The sequence below is a fragment of the Leptonychotes weddellii genome, chromosome 15 (assembly GCF_054177405.1).
Source record: "Leptonychotes weddellii isolate Sample4059 chromosome 15, ASM5417740v2, whole genome shotgun sequence".
Lineage (NCBI taxonomy): Eukaryota > Metazoa > Chordata > Mammalia > Carnivora > Phocidae > Leptonychotes > Leptonychotes weddellii.
The window spans coordinates 13670988-13686330 of record NC_138383.1 but is presented as its reverse complement, the minus strand read 5'-3'; the positions used below and the strand labels follow the sequence as shown (position 1 = coordinate 13686330).

Sequence of the window (15343 nt, the reverse complement as noted above, 5' to 3'; positions counted from 1 at the left end):
GGGGGCGAGCTGCGCGACCAGCGGTTTGTTTTTCGGAGCGTTCCTGAGGTGGAGAACGGTGGCCGGACGGAGCGGCTGAGGGACTGAGAGACTGGCGGGCGGGCGGGCCGAGCGGCGCCGCCGAGGCCGGGCTGGGCCGAGCCGAGGAGCGCCGGGGATGTAGCGGGCCACCCTGCCCATGCCACAGCACCCGGCCGCGGGCGGAGCCGGAGCCGGAGCCTGGGGAGGCGGCGGGGGCCCCGAGCGCAGCCCGCGCCCCCCGCGCGGAGCCAGGCCCGCTGCCGTCCCCGCCGCCCGGGCCCCCGGCATGCAGCTCCGGCTGCGGAGGTGACACTCGGGCCCGAGCCGCCGCCGCCGCCATCGCCACCATGGGTGAGTGTCGCCACCGCCCCGGCCTGTGCCCGCGCTGCTTCGCGTCGCCCCGCCCCGGGCTGAGGGGAGGAGGACCCTGGGCGGCCGCCTGACAGGCATGGACAGCCCGCCCGGCCCGGGCTGCGGACCGACGGCGCCCGCCCGCCCGCCCCGCTCGCGGCTCGGCGGCCGGGGCGGGGGTTCGGTTTTCCCCGGCCCGCCGGGGCGGTCCCGGCCGGCAGAGCCCACTGGGCAGCCTTCTTCTGGGCCGCGCGGCGGGCTCATCCCGAGGCGGCGGCAGCGGGATCGAGGGCCCATGCTCGGCGGGGCAGCCCGCTCCGGCCGGAGCGAGCCGGACCGCGAGCTCGAGGGCGGGGGAGCGGGAGCTCAGTGTGGGGCCCGGGCTGGAGGCTGGTGCAGGCCCAGCTGCTGTTGTGTCTTTTCCTTGATTTGCTTTTTTTTCCTGCCTGTGTCATTTCCTTCCCTTTGCTCACACAGGCCGGCCAGCGAGAGTTCCCGGGGCTTGCTCTCGAGCCCTGTGCGCGCCCCAGCGCAGGGGGGAGGGCGTGCGGGGAGATAGGCTGGGAGGTGATTAAAACGGCAATCACTGTTATCAACAGCGCGGTTGAGAAATGCGAGCCGCACGCAGATTGCTGGAGGTTAGGAATTGGTCGGGGACTGCCAGTTATAATCCACATCCTACTTTTTGAAAAATCCGGTTGCAGTGTTTTACATCCATTATTTTTATTTAGCGGTATCCCTGAAATTATGTAACTTTTAAAAGAAGCATTCGCTGCACAAAAGAATCTATGAAATCATTTCCTTTTTATCAATACTTGAAATTTCAGTTGTGAAGATGTAATCTAAGAAACGCTTTTAATGCCTTCCACACGCGGCATTTGAACTGAATTCTATTTCGTTGTCTTTTTTGGTAATTTAGCAAATGATTATTGGACTAGGTTAAGAAGCAAATAACATTTTAGATGTACTTTGTTTCTCTTCTTGGATCGGTTATTGTGTTACTGTTGTCCACAATCACAAGTTTTGCAAAGTATTTGGTATTGTCCTAAATAACCATGGAGTAAACCTCAATGAAAGGATCCTTTGCAAAGGCATTCATTGTATCTGTGAAGTGCCATGCATGTGAAGAGGGAACGTTAATATTTGCTTTGCCCTGTAGCAAGGTCAGGTCATTTCGTAGAAGGTTAAGTGTATGCTGTATCACATTGAGCAGATACTGTTTTGCTGCCTGTCTCTACACTGTGCCTTTGAATGAATTGCCTTGTTCTATTCTGCGCTGCCCTTGTACAGTAAAGGATGGGTTTGTTCATTTTCTGGGTTTACTGTTTCCTTCCCATGCTTTGCTTCAAAAGCGTGTGCTCTTCTGGGGTAAGTCTCCTGTGACAGAAAGCATAAAAGGAACCCAGTAAGGCTTGGTATTTAAATACATAATTCAACAAATACTTACCAAACATTTACTATAAATGGGGCACATAATTCTTCTTGTCCTCCCCAGACTTCAAACATTTATCTTGTGTTTTGGAATTTGATGATTGAACTCAGTCCTTGAATTGGTTTGTGAACTTATGTTTGTGATAGTCTTTCCTCTTTGTCTTGTGAGGGCAGTCTTAAGTCCCGAGAGGGAGTATGTAATACTTGAGGATGGGCAGACTCCCACTCCCCACTTTCTTGACTGCTGAATCAGTAAGAGTGCCCAGATTTGTTGATTATATTTGCATGTCCAACCTGAAAATGGATGTCAGCCTGTTTTCACATTTCAAGACATTTTTATTTTATTTTTAAGATTTTATTTATTTATTTGACAGAGAGAGGGACAGCGAGAGAGGGAACACAAGCAGGGAGAACGGGAGAGGGAGAAGCAGACTTTCCGCTGAACAGGGAGCCTGATGTGGGGCTCGATCCCAGGACCCCAGGATCACGACCTGAGCCGAAGGCTTAACGACTGAGCCCCTTCAAGACATTTTTAAAAACTATTTTAAGTGTATGAGTTTATGGAGAGACAAGTGATGGGGAGGAAAGGAACTATATTGGTAGGGGCCAGAACCCCAAAGAAAAGAGGACCAGGAACTCTGCTTTTCATGTGTTCCCACTGTCTGTTTTACATAAAGAAACTGAGGCAGTGAGAGGGGAACTAACTTGCTTGGTGGCTGCCGAAAAAATTAGGCAAGCTGGTTTAAGAGCTACTGCCTAGCTTTCTTCAGCGGGTTCCCCTCATACCATTCTCTCTTTTTTGTAGATGACCTTGATATGCAATTAGAGCTAATACTGAATTCTTCCAGAGCCTGATCTTTAATTTACTTTATAAAAGGTTCACAAAGGATTTGTGTACACACACACACACACACACACACGCACACACACACACACAGTCTCTCTCTTAAGTACTGGTTTCCTTTTTGGTGATGTATATGATGAAAATTCAGATTCCCAGGTTAGTTTTCTTTAGTTGCTGTGGCTCTAAGTAAACTGTGATACAGCAAGAGGTTGATAAGAGAGACATACAGACTTATTTTTTTTTTTTAAGATTTTATTTATTTATTTGACAGAGAGAGACACGGTGAGAGAGGGAACACAAGCAAGGGGGAGTGGGAGAGGGAGAAGCAGGCTTCCCGCAGAGGAGAGAGCCCGATATGGGACTCGATCCCAGGACCCTGGGACCATGACCTGAGCCGAAGGCAGTTGCTTAACAACTGAGCCACCCAGGCGCCCGAGACATACAGACTTATTAATAGTTTCATTATACTTGTTAAACTTAAGCCCAGTGAGGAAAGGATCAAAACTAATTGGAGTCCCTGCCCTGCAGGTTCTTTGGTTAACAGTCGTATTTTCCTGAGCTGTTCAAAGCCCCAGACTCAAGCTTGTTTGACAGCTTGGGTTGGTAATAAAAACAGGTTAGATTTTATATTGGCTGTTAGCCCCAGTAAATTTCTAGTGGGAACTACATTCATCCCTGTAGTACACTTATCCTTGTAAATAATAGGAAATATGGAGATATGCTTCTTTTTTTTGGCTTTAATACTATGTGGTTATTAAAAAAATTGGGATTGACTGGTCATTTTTCTTGGTCACTAGAATTCTCTCCCAGTTTTAGTAATTATAGTGGCAAATGCTGTTAATAACACTTGAGACTAATTCACTAGTGTACATTTAGACTTTTTATAAATGCAGTCTGAAACTTAGTGGGAAGTGTTACTGAAAAACATGTAACAACTTGGAAATGTTACAGGAAACTATAGTGAACTGAGTACAGGATTAAGGATGGGTTGGTTCTGCTTTGATAGCTTGGTTGGAAGTCAGAATCATTGTGATTTACAGACACCTTGGGTCTCTAAGATTCCAGGTCTGTTGTGAGCTCCCAGTTAGACCGCTGTCAGTTCAGCTTGTCTAGAATCTGACAACCTGACAATCTAGACTCCGGCCAACAACTGTTTTGATTGAAATTGGGGTCACAATTTAATGAGTCAGCATTAAAGGCAGACGTATAACCAACTGAGCCACCCAGCCGCCCCTTATTTTTTATTTTTATTTTCTTTATTTATTTGAGAGAGAGAGTGAGCCAGAGTGAGAGAGACACTGAGCACAAGCTGGGGGAGAGGCAGAGTGAGAGGGAGAAGCAGACTCCCCACTGAGCAGGGAGCCTGACTCAGGACTCGATCCCAGGACCCCAAGATCATTACCTGAGCCAAAGGCAGACACTTAACTGACTGAGCCACCCAGGCGCCCCCAAATTTAAAAATACATATTACAAAGTAAGCTGTTGCTTCCTCATAAGAATCAACATATCACCGCTATATTTTATTTTAATGTTTAATGAATTTAACCTAAAGGTCTGGAAACTATAGGATTATGTATGTCAATCCCAAAACTACAGAATTGATCTCTTGCTCCTATGCACCTTTATACCATTTTGATAAAGTACCTACAATACCACTTGTACTGACTTGTTTACATGTTTCTGTTTCACCTTACCTTCTTAAAGTAACTTCTTAAGGCAGGATAAATGCAGATATAGGGCCTAATATTGTTCCTGACACATAAGAGACTATAAATAAATGTGCAAAGACTAAAGGAATAGCTTATATAAACAGAACCAAGAAAACTGCTTCTTGCGGTGCCTGGGTGGCTCAGTCAGTTAAGCATCTGCCTTCAGCTCAGGTCATGATTCCAGGGTCCTGGAATCGAGCCCCAATTCAGGCTCCCTGCTCGGCGGGAAGCCTGCTTCTCCCTCTTCCGCTCCCCCTGCTTGTGTTCCTGCTCTCGCTGTCTCTCTCTGTGTCAAATAAATAAATAAAATCTTTTATAAAAAATAAAATAAAATAAAATCCAACTGTCAGGAGCACCTGGGTGGCTCAGTAGGTTAAGTGTCTTTGGCTCAGGTCATGATCCCGGGGTCCTGGGATTGAGCCCCGCATCGGGCTCCCTGCTCAGCGGGGAGCCTGCTTCTTCCTCTCCTTCTGTCTGCTGCTCCTCCTGCTTGTGCTCTCTCTGTCTCTGCCAAATAAATAAATAAAATCTTTTTAAAAAATTAAAAAAAATAAAAAATAAATATATTTTGAACGATCAGTTCCTTTGGAAGGGCTGTTATATCCCAGAAACAGAAAAATACCAGAATTTGACTTTGAGATCTAGCAAAGGTTCAACCATGTCCATGAAGGAAAAAAGTCTCTTGTGAATTGAGGCTCAGGCCTTTTGTTTGTACTTACTATAAAATGATGTTTGCCCGGGTACTGACAAGGTGGAGGCAGTGGGGGTATGTGAAATGTCATGAAGATTAAGATAGTAAAATCTGGGGGCGCCTGGGTGGCTCAGTTGGTTAAGCGTCTGCCCTCAGCTCAGGTCATGATCCCAGGGTCCTGGGATCGAGCCCCATATGGGGCTCCCTGCTCAGTGGAGAGTCTGCTTCTCCTTCTCCCTCTGTCTGCCACTCCCCCTGCTTGTGCTGGCTCATGCTCTCTCTCTCTCTGTCAAATAAATAAAATCTTTAAAGAAAGAAAAAAAAAGATAGTAAAATCTGACTCAGGGACACTGAAAACAGCATCTCCTGGGTGAGCAGTGCGATCAGACGATCCGGCAGTGCTGGGTAGAGCACTGGCCACATGAAGAAATAACAATATTAGTTAAATGAAAACAACAATTAAAACATTACTTTGGGGATTTGTATATATGGAAAAGGGAGAGTGTCTGATATAGTACACAGATGTCATACAGGACAACAGTGTCTATTGGTGCTACTAGAAACTTTTCTGGGTTTTTAGCCAAGGGAATTCATAAATGGGAGTGCCTTAAGACCCTGCTTTTAGATAGAAGTAGTAGTTCAGTCTGCAAGATTGACTTCGTGCCGGAGCTAAGGAGAGAGGAGTGTGTTGCCTGGCAGCCCCCAGACCATAGGTCAGGGTATCCGGAGAAGAAAAAGTCCGTGCTGCTGGATAATTATGGATAGCTGTCTGCTTAAGACTGCTTGAGAGCTTCCACTTTTTAAGCCTGAACTCTAATCCCTATCTCATAGATCCCTTCTTTTCTATTTTCTATGAATACTCCTTCCCTCTATAGTCATAACCTCTTAATCTCTAGAATGAACTTCTTCCTCTGTGCTTCTTCCTGGTAGCTTTTAAGTGTGTCAAACCACCTCCATCCTCAGGAAATCTTTTCAAGGTTATAGCACACTAACTATTACCCCAGCTTCAAGTTGTTCATGTGTAAAGTTCACAAATGAATTGTTGATTTCTACTACTTCCAATTTCCTTTTAATCTCCAGCTTCTTGATTCCCTTTAAAATTTTGTTTCTGCCTCTACCACTCTATTGGACCTGCCTGGCCTATGCCTGCCGCTGTCCTTCTTTGGTCCTGACTGCTGGGTGTCACTCTTGTTTTTTTCCAGCCCTGTTAAAGTTTTCTTTGCCAGCATACCTTCTTCCTACTCTACTCAATAAGGATTACTGCTCATTGAGGATCAGTCCCTGACCCGCTTTTCTTCCCCTCAGTCCCCTCACTTGCTTTTAGGTCCTTTCTCATCTTCACTTCATTTTTTAAGCTCTCCTGCGTAGCTGGAACAGCTTGCTTTTCTGAAAGAATCCTTATTCTGTTAGTAATTATGTAAAATCATCTATAAAACCTCTTGCTACTCACTGTAAAATTTTTTTTACACATGCGTGTTTATGTACTCTGGTTTGTATACTGTCTTAAGTCAATCGCTTTATTTGTGTAACCTTGTATTTGGGTCTTATTCATTCTTTTACCCCTAGAGTTTGAACAGCTTGAAACTATCTAATGTATAATACATATTGGTACTCAGTAAATGGTTATTGTTAATGCCTAATAAAAATTCAGGAATAAAATTAAGCATTAGGGTAGATTAAGTAGTGTACAGTCTTTTCCCACTGACCTTTTTCCATTGATGATAATAGCCAGCATTTTTTTTTTAGCTTTACTAAGTATTAGGTACCATGAGGAATAATTTGTAAGTTCTTTGTCCTTTAGTTCTTACAGCAGCTCTGTGAGATACTTTTTTTTTTTTTTTAAGATTTTATTTATTTGCGAGAGAGAGAATGAGAGACAGAGAGCATGAGAGGGAGGAGGGTCAGAGGGAGAAGCAGACTCCCTGCTGAGCAGGGAGCCCGATGTGGGACTTGATCCCCGGACTCCAGGATCATGACCTGAGCCGAAGGCAGTCACTTAACCAACTGAGCCACCCAGGTGTCCCGAGATGATACTTGTATTATCTCCATTTTACAGATGAGGAAACTGAGGCTTAGGGGGAATAAGTGATTTGTTCAAAGCCTCCTTAAATCCAGGTCTTTCTGACTTCAAAGTGCATATAAATGACTGCTGCACTCTAAGAAAGCTGCTATTTGTTTTTAAAAGTTTGTTTGTTTTTGTTTTTGTAGAATGTTAATAATTCAGTTAAAATCTCAATCCAGGAAGAAATGCCTAAAAGAGCCACTTGATTTACTTCCTGTCTTTATCCACATCCTCAGTTTGAAGTATCAGTTTAAGAACCTGTTTTCGACTTTGACAAAAATCAGATTCAATAACCCTGTGTCCCTTCTGTCAGTTATCCTGACTTTTAGGAGATAGTGCCAAACCATTCCTCTAGTGTGTTCTCAGTGCTGGAACTACCAAACAAGTTTATCCATGAAGTAATGCCAAGAATTGGTTAGCTTCCTGGAAACTGAATTTGTCAACCTGATAAACCAGCTCTTATAATAGCATCATCTTGTATAGAATTAGAAATGATTCTGTAATTCTACTTGTCATGGATTTGACTTGAAAAGCATGTGTGTTGTGCGTCTGTGTGTATATTCACATCCATCTAGGTTCAGTATCTGAGTTGAGACAACAGCAGAAATTGCCAATTCACAGGGTGGTTACCTTGATACTGAAAACTCCATGTGTTCTCCTGTTAGGAATATCACTGGATGTGCCTCAGAAAACACCTACCCAGTCATAATCCTCTTTATAGTGATCCCAATTTACTGCTACAGTTGGCCCCAAAATTGTACACACGTATGTTAAATAGTATGTAAGCCAACTTAATATAAAAGCCTATACATATTGTATATATAAGCCAGTCTCCCTAGCTTAGATGTTATGCTCTAATTTTTAAATCTTGGTTGGGAGATTAAAAAACAAAACAAAACAAAATATCATGCAAGTTCCCTTTCTTTAAGGAGCCTACAGGGAAATCGCTAGAAAATATAAAATAATTGGTGGGATGTATGTGTTTGTGTTTGTTTTTGTTTTCACTGTGACTGTGTATTTTATCTTGGGATGTATGTGTTTTAATTCTGACATGTCTTTCTGTAGATACCCACTTCCTTTACATTCGCTATCCCATTTATTTATCCTTTTGGCCCTACATCAATGCTCAAACATACTTTGGTATATATTTTGAAATGGAATTAGATGGGAAGCTACTCTACTGGTGTTTTTCCTGCACATTTTAAGTCTGATTTTACTTTTATGAGCAGGCAAAAACTTCCACATGGGCACCCTTCTCCTTCCTTTCTTGCACCTCCTCAGAGGGTGTGTAGGGCACCTGAGCACATTTGATCTAGAAAGAGGGAAGAGGCAAATAGCACAGATTTACTTTCTGTACTTCATGATGTTCTTTCCACAAGGTGTTAGAACATTTCCAAGGAACCCAATGACAAAAGACAAAAGATAGGTGCTCTCTGGGTGGAGTCTCTTGTACTTGCTTCTTTTAAGGTGTGCTCCAGGTCCCCGAGTGACTCAGTTGTCACCAGAACATGTGTAACAACTCATCTTTCATATTCCTTTCCAGATCAACAGATTTATTTTCAACTCCCAAATGCTATTTGAGTAGATGAGGATCTCTTGAAGGACCTGGGAGAATTTTGCAAAACATGGAATTGGGCTGGTTTGGGTTCTGGGTTTTGTCCAGTTGTCTTCAGTACGGGAGAATTCTAGTACTCTATGCTATTTCAAGAAAAGGGGATTAAAAGTAATGCCAGTAAGGCAGAGACAATGCATTGCTTCGTCAGTTAGGGAAGAAAAACAATAGAATTGCCTTTTGGCTTCCCTGTGGGAAGCAGAAGGCCTATAAACTTGTAAAGATTTGGGAGGGAGGGCGTTCAAAGACTAGGCTTGTAAAACAACTTCTGTTCAAAGCAGCTACCTGAGGCCTTGTTTGGTACTTTTTTTTTTTTTTGGTACCTTTTTATTTATTTATTTATTTATTTATTTATTTATTTATTTATTTATTTGACAGAGGGAGACACAGCGAGAGAGGGAACACAAGCAGGGGGAGGGGGAGAGGGAGAAGCAGGCTCCCTGCCGAGCAGGGAGCCTGATGCGGGACTCGATCCCGGGACTCCAGGATCATGACCTGAGCCGAAGGCAGTCGCTTAACCGACTGAGCCACCCAGGCGCCCTTTTTGGTACCTTTTAAAATGTGCTTTTCTACATGGGATGCTTTAAGAATAAGTCTGTGTGTGACTCTGACCTATAATCAGCTCTCCGTGAATTCATCTTTTCACTCAGTACCCTACTACACTGTGCAACTTTTCATCTGTTTTTCCTGGTTGAGTTTCTCTGACACTGGAAGAGTTGCCCTGTTTGAGCACCTCCCTTGCCACCGGTGAATTGGTAAATATTGCTGCCAGAAATCTGATTGGAGATTTGTTAAGAATCAATTAAAATATAAGTAGCCATAGTCTGACCTCAGTTACCTACTCTTCAGACATCAGATGCATGTGATTATAGTTACAGAGTTTGTCATTTTACCTGGGCAGAACTCCCTGAGTATTAGTCATATAATTTGTGATAGTAATTTGCTGGTCTGTATTTTTTTTTTAAGTTTTTATTTAAATTCCAGTTAGTTAACATACAGTGTAATAATAGTTTCAGGTGTACAATATAGTGATTCAACACTTGCCTATGGTCCTTATTGAAGTATTGTAGCCCATGTGCTCTCTTTCGTTGCAGACGAACAGGAGGCATTGAACTCAATCATGAAGGATCTGGTGGCCCTCCAGATGAGCCGACGTCCCCGGGTGCCTGGATATGAGACCATGAAGAACAAAGACACGGGTCACCCAAATAGGCAGGTGTGTGTGGCCATGGCAGACCCAACTAAATTGCTGGGGAGGGGTTTTCAAATGGGAAATATTTGAAGAAGCCAAGGATACTCTACTACCAGGCTTGAATGCTATTGGCCCCTTTCTTTCACAGTCTGTTAAATGGTAAGTGATATATACCAGTCATGGTATATATACCAGATCATGTGGGTCACGATCTAGAGGCCCAGAGCCTTGTGCATCTGACCTTGTGCCCAGTGTTTCATCTGCGGAGAATAAGAGTAATTCCTTTACTTTTAGAGAGAGTATTCATATAACTCTTCCTTTACTGATTATTTGGCAAATGTTTAATCCAGATTCATAATCTCTAATTCAGAAAGTTTTTTAACTACCTTACGGTATACACTTAGGAAAAATTAATCAATTAGTATTAGCTTATATAAAATATAATTAGGAAGGGAAATTTATTTAATAAAGTGTCATGTAGTATATTCTAAAGGTAACAATGAGTGATTTTATTATTGTTGTTTATAATTGTTTCCCCTTATATTAACTTGGGTAGCTGAGTGCCTATTTTATTGCGAGTAGTGTACTTCTTTAGGAAAACAGTTCCTATTTTTGTTAACATTTGAACCCGTGCACTGTTGAGAACCTTCTTCCCACCTCCAGTGTCATTTACGAACTCCCTGATTCCTGGGTACTTTGGCCTGCAGAGAGGAGTGAATGATGGAGCACTTTCTTCGCTACTGGGTATCTGGTGCTATATCATATGCCTATGTTTGGTGTGTTTGATGAAAATTTGTCCATGCCATTTTCCCTTGTGTTTCTCTTCTTTATCAGCTAACCTTCTTTCTCCTCATTTGCACCTTGTTTACCAATTCTTCAGAAGAATCCTTGGTTCCTAGAGAAAGAGTAAGGCCCTAGAACTTTTCCTGTCTAAGGTCTGCTAGATATAGCCTCTCAGAGTATTTCCTGCCTTTAGGAAAACTAGGGACCCTGAGTCCTTTTATATCATGATATAACAGAAGGATTGGCTTAGAAAGCTGCTTTTATTTTTATGGCTACCTTACAGAACTGGGGGAACGACAGAATAGGGCCCATTCTTGTACTGTTTTCATACATTATTCTGTCTAATTGTGTGGGTTCTGCCTTGCTGTAACTCTTTCCTATTCAAAGCTGCTTTTGGAAGGAACATTTTACCAGAAGTGAGTCCCCTCCCCCAGGCTTGAGCCTAATGACCTCACTTTCCTTCCTGTCTTCCTATGTGGAGTGTGCTGCTCCAGTCAGCTGATCTTTCTCCAAATGGGGCTGTTAGCGTGGATATCAGTTAGGTGAAAAGGGGAAGCTTTCTTGAGTTGGAAGACCCAAAGGCTGGGAAGAGGAGGGTGGCATGGTGGTCCCTGATCATTCCTTGAAGGGAGATTACCTTTTAGAGATCCTTTTGCTTAGAACGTAAAAGCTATTGTAAGAAAAGTCCTGATCTTGTACTGTGTCTGCTGCTGTGTTATTAAAGTAAAGTGCATGGTTATGAAGGAAGAAGGCTGTGAAAAAGGATTGCCTGTTGGTTAGGAAGTAATCTTAACAAGAGGTACTGGCTCTGAGGACCCACAATTTACTTGAATATCATCAAATTTTTTCTGTTGCATGGAGGGTACAAATTATTAACCTCAGTCTTTTTGTTTTTAAAGAAAAAACACAACAGCAGCAGCTCAGCCCTTCTGAACAGCCCCACAGTAACAACAAGCTCATGTGCAGGGGCCAGTGAGAAAAAGAAATTTTTGGTAAGGAACCAAATTACCCATAAAGCTAAAATGTGCTTTCAGATCTGATCCAAGTGCTGGAAGAGTGTGACGTTCATTTCCTAGACAAGTCATTTTAGTGGATTTGTAGGGAGTACTGGTTACTCATTACCTATGTTCTGTGCTTTTAGTCACCATTTCACAAAATAGTATTATTCATAAGTAGCCTCTGTCAGTGCTGTCCAGTATACTTTGTGTGATGATAGAAGTGTTCTATATCTGTGCTGTCTAGGGTAATAGCCACTAGCCACATGTAGCTATTGAGCCATTGAGGAAGTGAATTTTAGATTTTACTTAATTTTACTTAATTTTAATTTAAATAGCCATATGAGGCTAGTGGCTACTGTCTTGGATAGCACAACTTTATATATTATATAAGGGACTGTTGGCTTGCTGGGCAAGAAATGAAGTGCATTCTTGAGGTGTTTAGCGATTCATTGGGACGTTCATTCCTCCACACAGATCATGTGTTTCTACACATTGTGATAAACTCATCAGTGGGAATCCTATCTAAGATTCTATTCCAGGAGGCATGGAGATCTGGGGGAAATGTGAAGCTGTGGAACTAGCATGGCTGTTTAGAAATGGAAGTTCAAAGTTTTATGCTAATATTGGGTAAAAGGCAATGAAAATGTCAAGGTCACTTTTTCCTCTTAATAAAGTCAAGGTTGTAGAATGGTCGCTTCTGGGAATTGTAGCAGATGTTCAGCTTCTGACCAGGAGGGACATTCTTCAGCAAAATCCAAAAGCAGAAACGGGGAGAAAGTCTCAGTGAATACATTTCCAGGAAGGGTGGGGTGAAATGGGGGTAGGGAAACCTCGGAGGGAGATGTGTTTACAGCTTAGTGTAATGAAAAGAACCTGGCCTAGGTCCTAAGAGGAAAGTATATAGCAATACAAGCCTTTCTCAAGAAACAAGAAAGTCCTCAAATACACAACCTAATGCTACACCTAAAGGAGCTAGAGAAAGAATAGCAAATAAAGCCTAAACCCAGTAGGAGAAGAGAAATAATAAAGATCAGAGCAGAAATCAATGAAATAGAAACCAAAGAATAGTAGAACAGATCAACGAAACTAGGAGCTGGTTCTTTGAAAGAATTAATAAGATTGATAAACCCATGGCCAGACTTATCAAAAAGAAAAGAGAAATGACCCAAATAAATAAAATCATGAATGAAAGAGGGATCTAGAGATCACAACCAACGCCAAAGAAATACAAACAATTATAAGAACATACTATGAGCAACTCTATGCCAGCGAAGTAGATAATCTGGAAGAAATGGATGCATTCCTAGAGATGTATCAACTACCAAAACTGAACCAGGAAGAAATAGAAAACCTGAACAGACCCATAACCACTAAGGAAATTGAAGCAGTAATCAAAAATTTCCCAACAAACAAGAGCCCAGGGCCAGATGGCTTCCCAGGGGAATTCTGCCAAACATTTAAAGAAGAATTAATACCTATTCTTCTGAAACTGTTCCAAAAAATAGAAATGGAAGGAAAACTTCCAAACTCATTTTATGAGGACAGCATTACCTTGATCCCAAAATCAGACAAAGACCCCATCAAAAAGGAGAATTACGGACCAATATCCCTGATGAACATGGATGCAAAAATTCTCACCAAAATACTAGCCAATAGGATCCAACAGTACATTAAAAGGATTATTCACCACGACAAAGTGGGACTTTTTCTTGGACTGCAAGGTTGGTTCAACATCCGCAAATCAATCAACGTGATACAATACGTTAATAAAAGAAAGAACAAGAACCATATGATCCTCTCGATAGATGCAGAAAAAGCATTTGACAAAGTACAGCATTCTTTCTTGATTAAAACTCTTCAGAGTGTAGGGATAGAGGGTACATACCTCAATGTCATAAAAGCCATCTATGAGAAACCCACAGTGAATATCATTCTCAACGGGGAAAAACTGAGAGCTTTTCCCCTAAGGTCAGGAACACGGCAAGGATGTCCACTATCACCACTGCTATTCAGCATAGTTCTAGATGTCCTAGCCACAGCAATCAGACAACAAAAAGAAATAAAAGGCATCCGAATCGGCAAAGAAGAAGTCAAACTCACTTTTTGCAGATGATATGATACTTTATGTGGAAAACCCAAAAGACTCCACCCCAAAACTGCTAGAACTCATACAGGAATTCAGTAGAGTGGCAGGATATAAAATCAATGCACAGAAATCAGTTATATTTCTATACACCACCAACAAGACAGAAGAAAGAGAAATTAAGGAGTTGATCCCATTTACAATTGCACCCAAAACCATAAGACACCTAGGAATAAATTTAACCAAAGAGGCAAAGGATCAGAAAACTATAAAATACTCATGAAAGAAATTGAGGAAGACACAAAGAAATGGAAAAACGTTCCATGCTCATGGATTGGAAGAACAAATATTGTGAAGATGTTAATGCGACCTAGAGCAATCTACACATTTAATGCAGTCCCTATCAAAATACCATCAACTTTTTTCAAAGAAATGGAACACATAATCCTAAAATTTGTATGGAACCAGAAAAGACTCCGAATAGCCAGAGGAATGATGAAAAAGAAAAGCAAAGCTTGTGGCATCATAATTCTGGACTTAAGCTCTATTACAAAGCCATAATCCTCAAGACAGTATGGTACTGGCACAAAAACAGATGCATAGATCAATGGAACAGAATAGAGACCCCAGAAATGGACCCTCAACTCTATGGTCAACTAATGTTCGACAAAGCAAAAAAAAAAATGTCCAATGGAAAAAAGACAGTCTCTTCAACAAATGGTGTTGGGCAAATTGGACAGCCACATGCAGAAGAATGAAACTGGACCATTTCCTTACACCACACACAAAAATAGACTCAAAATGGTTGAAAGACCTAAATGTGAGACAGGAGTCCATCAAAATCCTGGAGGAGAACACAGGCAGCAACCTCTTCGACCTCAGCCACAGCAACATCTTCCTAGAAACATTGCCAAAGGCAAGGGAAGTAAGGGCAAAAATGAACAATTGGGACTTCATCAAGATAAAAAGCTTTTGCACAGCAAAGCTAACAGTCAACAAAACCAAAAAGACAACTGATAGAATGGGAGAAGTTATTTGCAAATGACATATCAGATAAAGGGCTAGTATCCAAAATCTATAAAGAACTTATCAAACTAAACACCCAAAGAACAAAGAATCCAATCAAGAAATGGGCAGAAGACATAAACAGACATTTCTCCAAAGAAGACATCCAAATGGCCAACAGACAAATGAAAAAGTGCTCAACATTGCTCGGCATCAGGGAAATCCAAATCAAAACCTCAGTGAGATACCACCTCACACCAGTCAGAATGGCTTAAAATTAACAGGTCAGGAAACAACAGATGTTGGCGAGGATGCGGAGAAAGGGGAACCCTCCTACACTGTTGGTGGGAATTCAAGCTGGTGCAGCCACTCTGGAAAACAATATGGAGGTTCCTAAAAAAGTTGAAAATAGAACTACCCCACGACCCAGCAATTGCACTACTGGGTATTTACCCCAAAGATACAAATGTAGTGATCCGAAGGGGTATGTGCACCCCAATGTTTTTTTTTTTTTTTAAGGAACTCTTTTTTTTTTTTTTTAAGATTTTATTTATTTATATG

General features: G+C 42.2%; 1 protein-coding gene across 5 annotated transcripts in view; it reads left to right on the top strand.

Annotated features, from left to right (window-relative positions):
- Nucleotides 1-15343, top strand: part of MAP3K3 (mitogen-activated protein kinase kinase kinase 3) — a 65145-nt gene continuing 49802 nt past the window's right edge. Inside the window, exons 1-3 of one of the 5 annotated variants that reach the window (XM_081804724.1) lie at nt 1-372; nt 9816-9937; nt 11596-11688. In XM_081804724.1, the coding sequence (XP_081660850.1) occupies nt 369-372; nt 9816-9937; nt 11596-11688 (219 nt within the window). In that variant the 5' untranslated portion in view covers nt 1-368. Of the gene's footprint in view, nt 373-9815; nt 9938-10367; nt 10658-11595; nt 11689-15343 lie in introns of those variants that run through there. The other 4 variants (XM_081804723.1, XM_081804727.1, XM_081804725.1 and 1 more) reach the window with 4 other exon arrangements.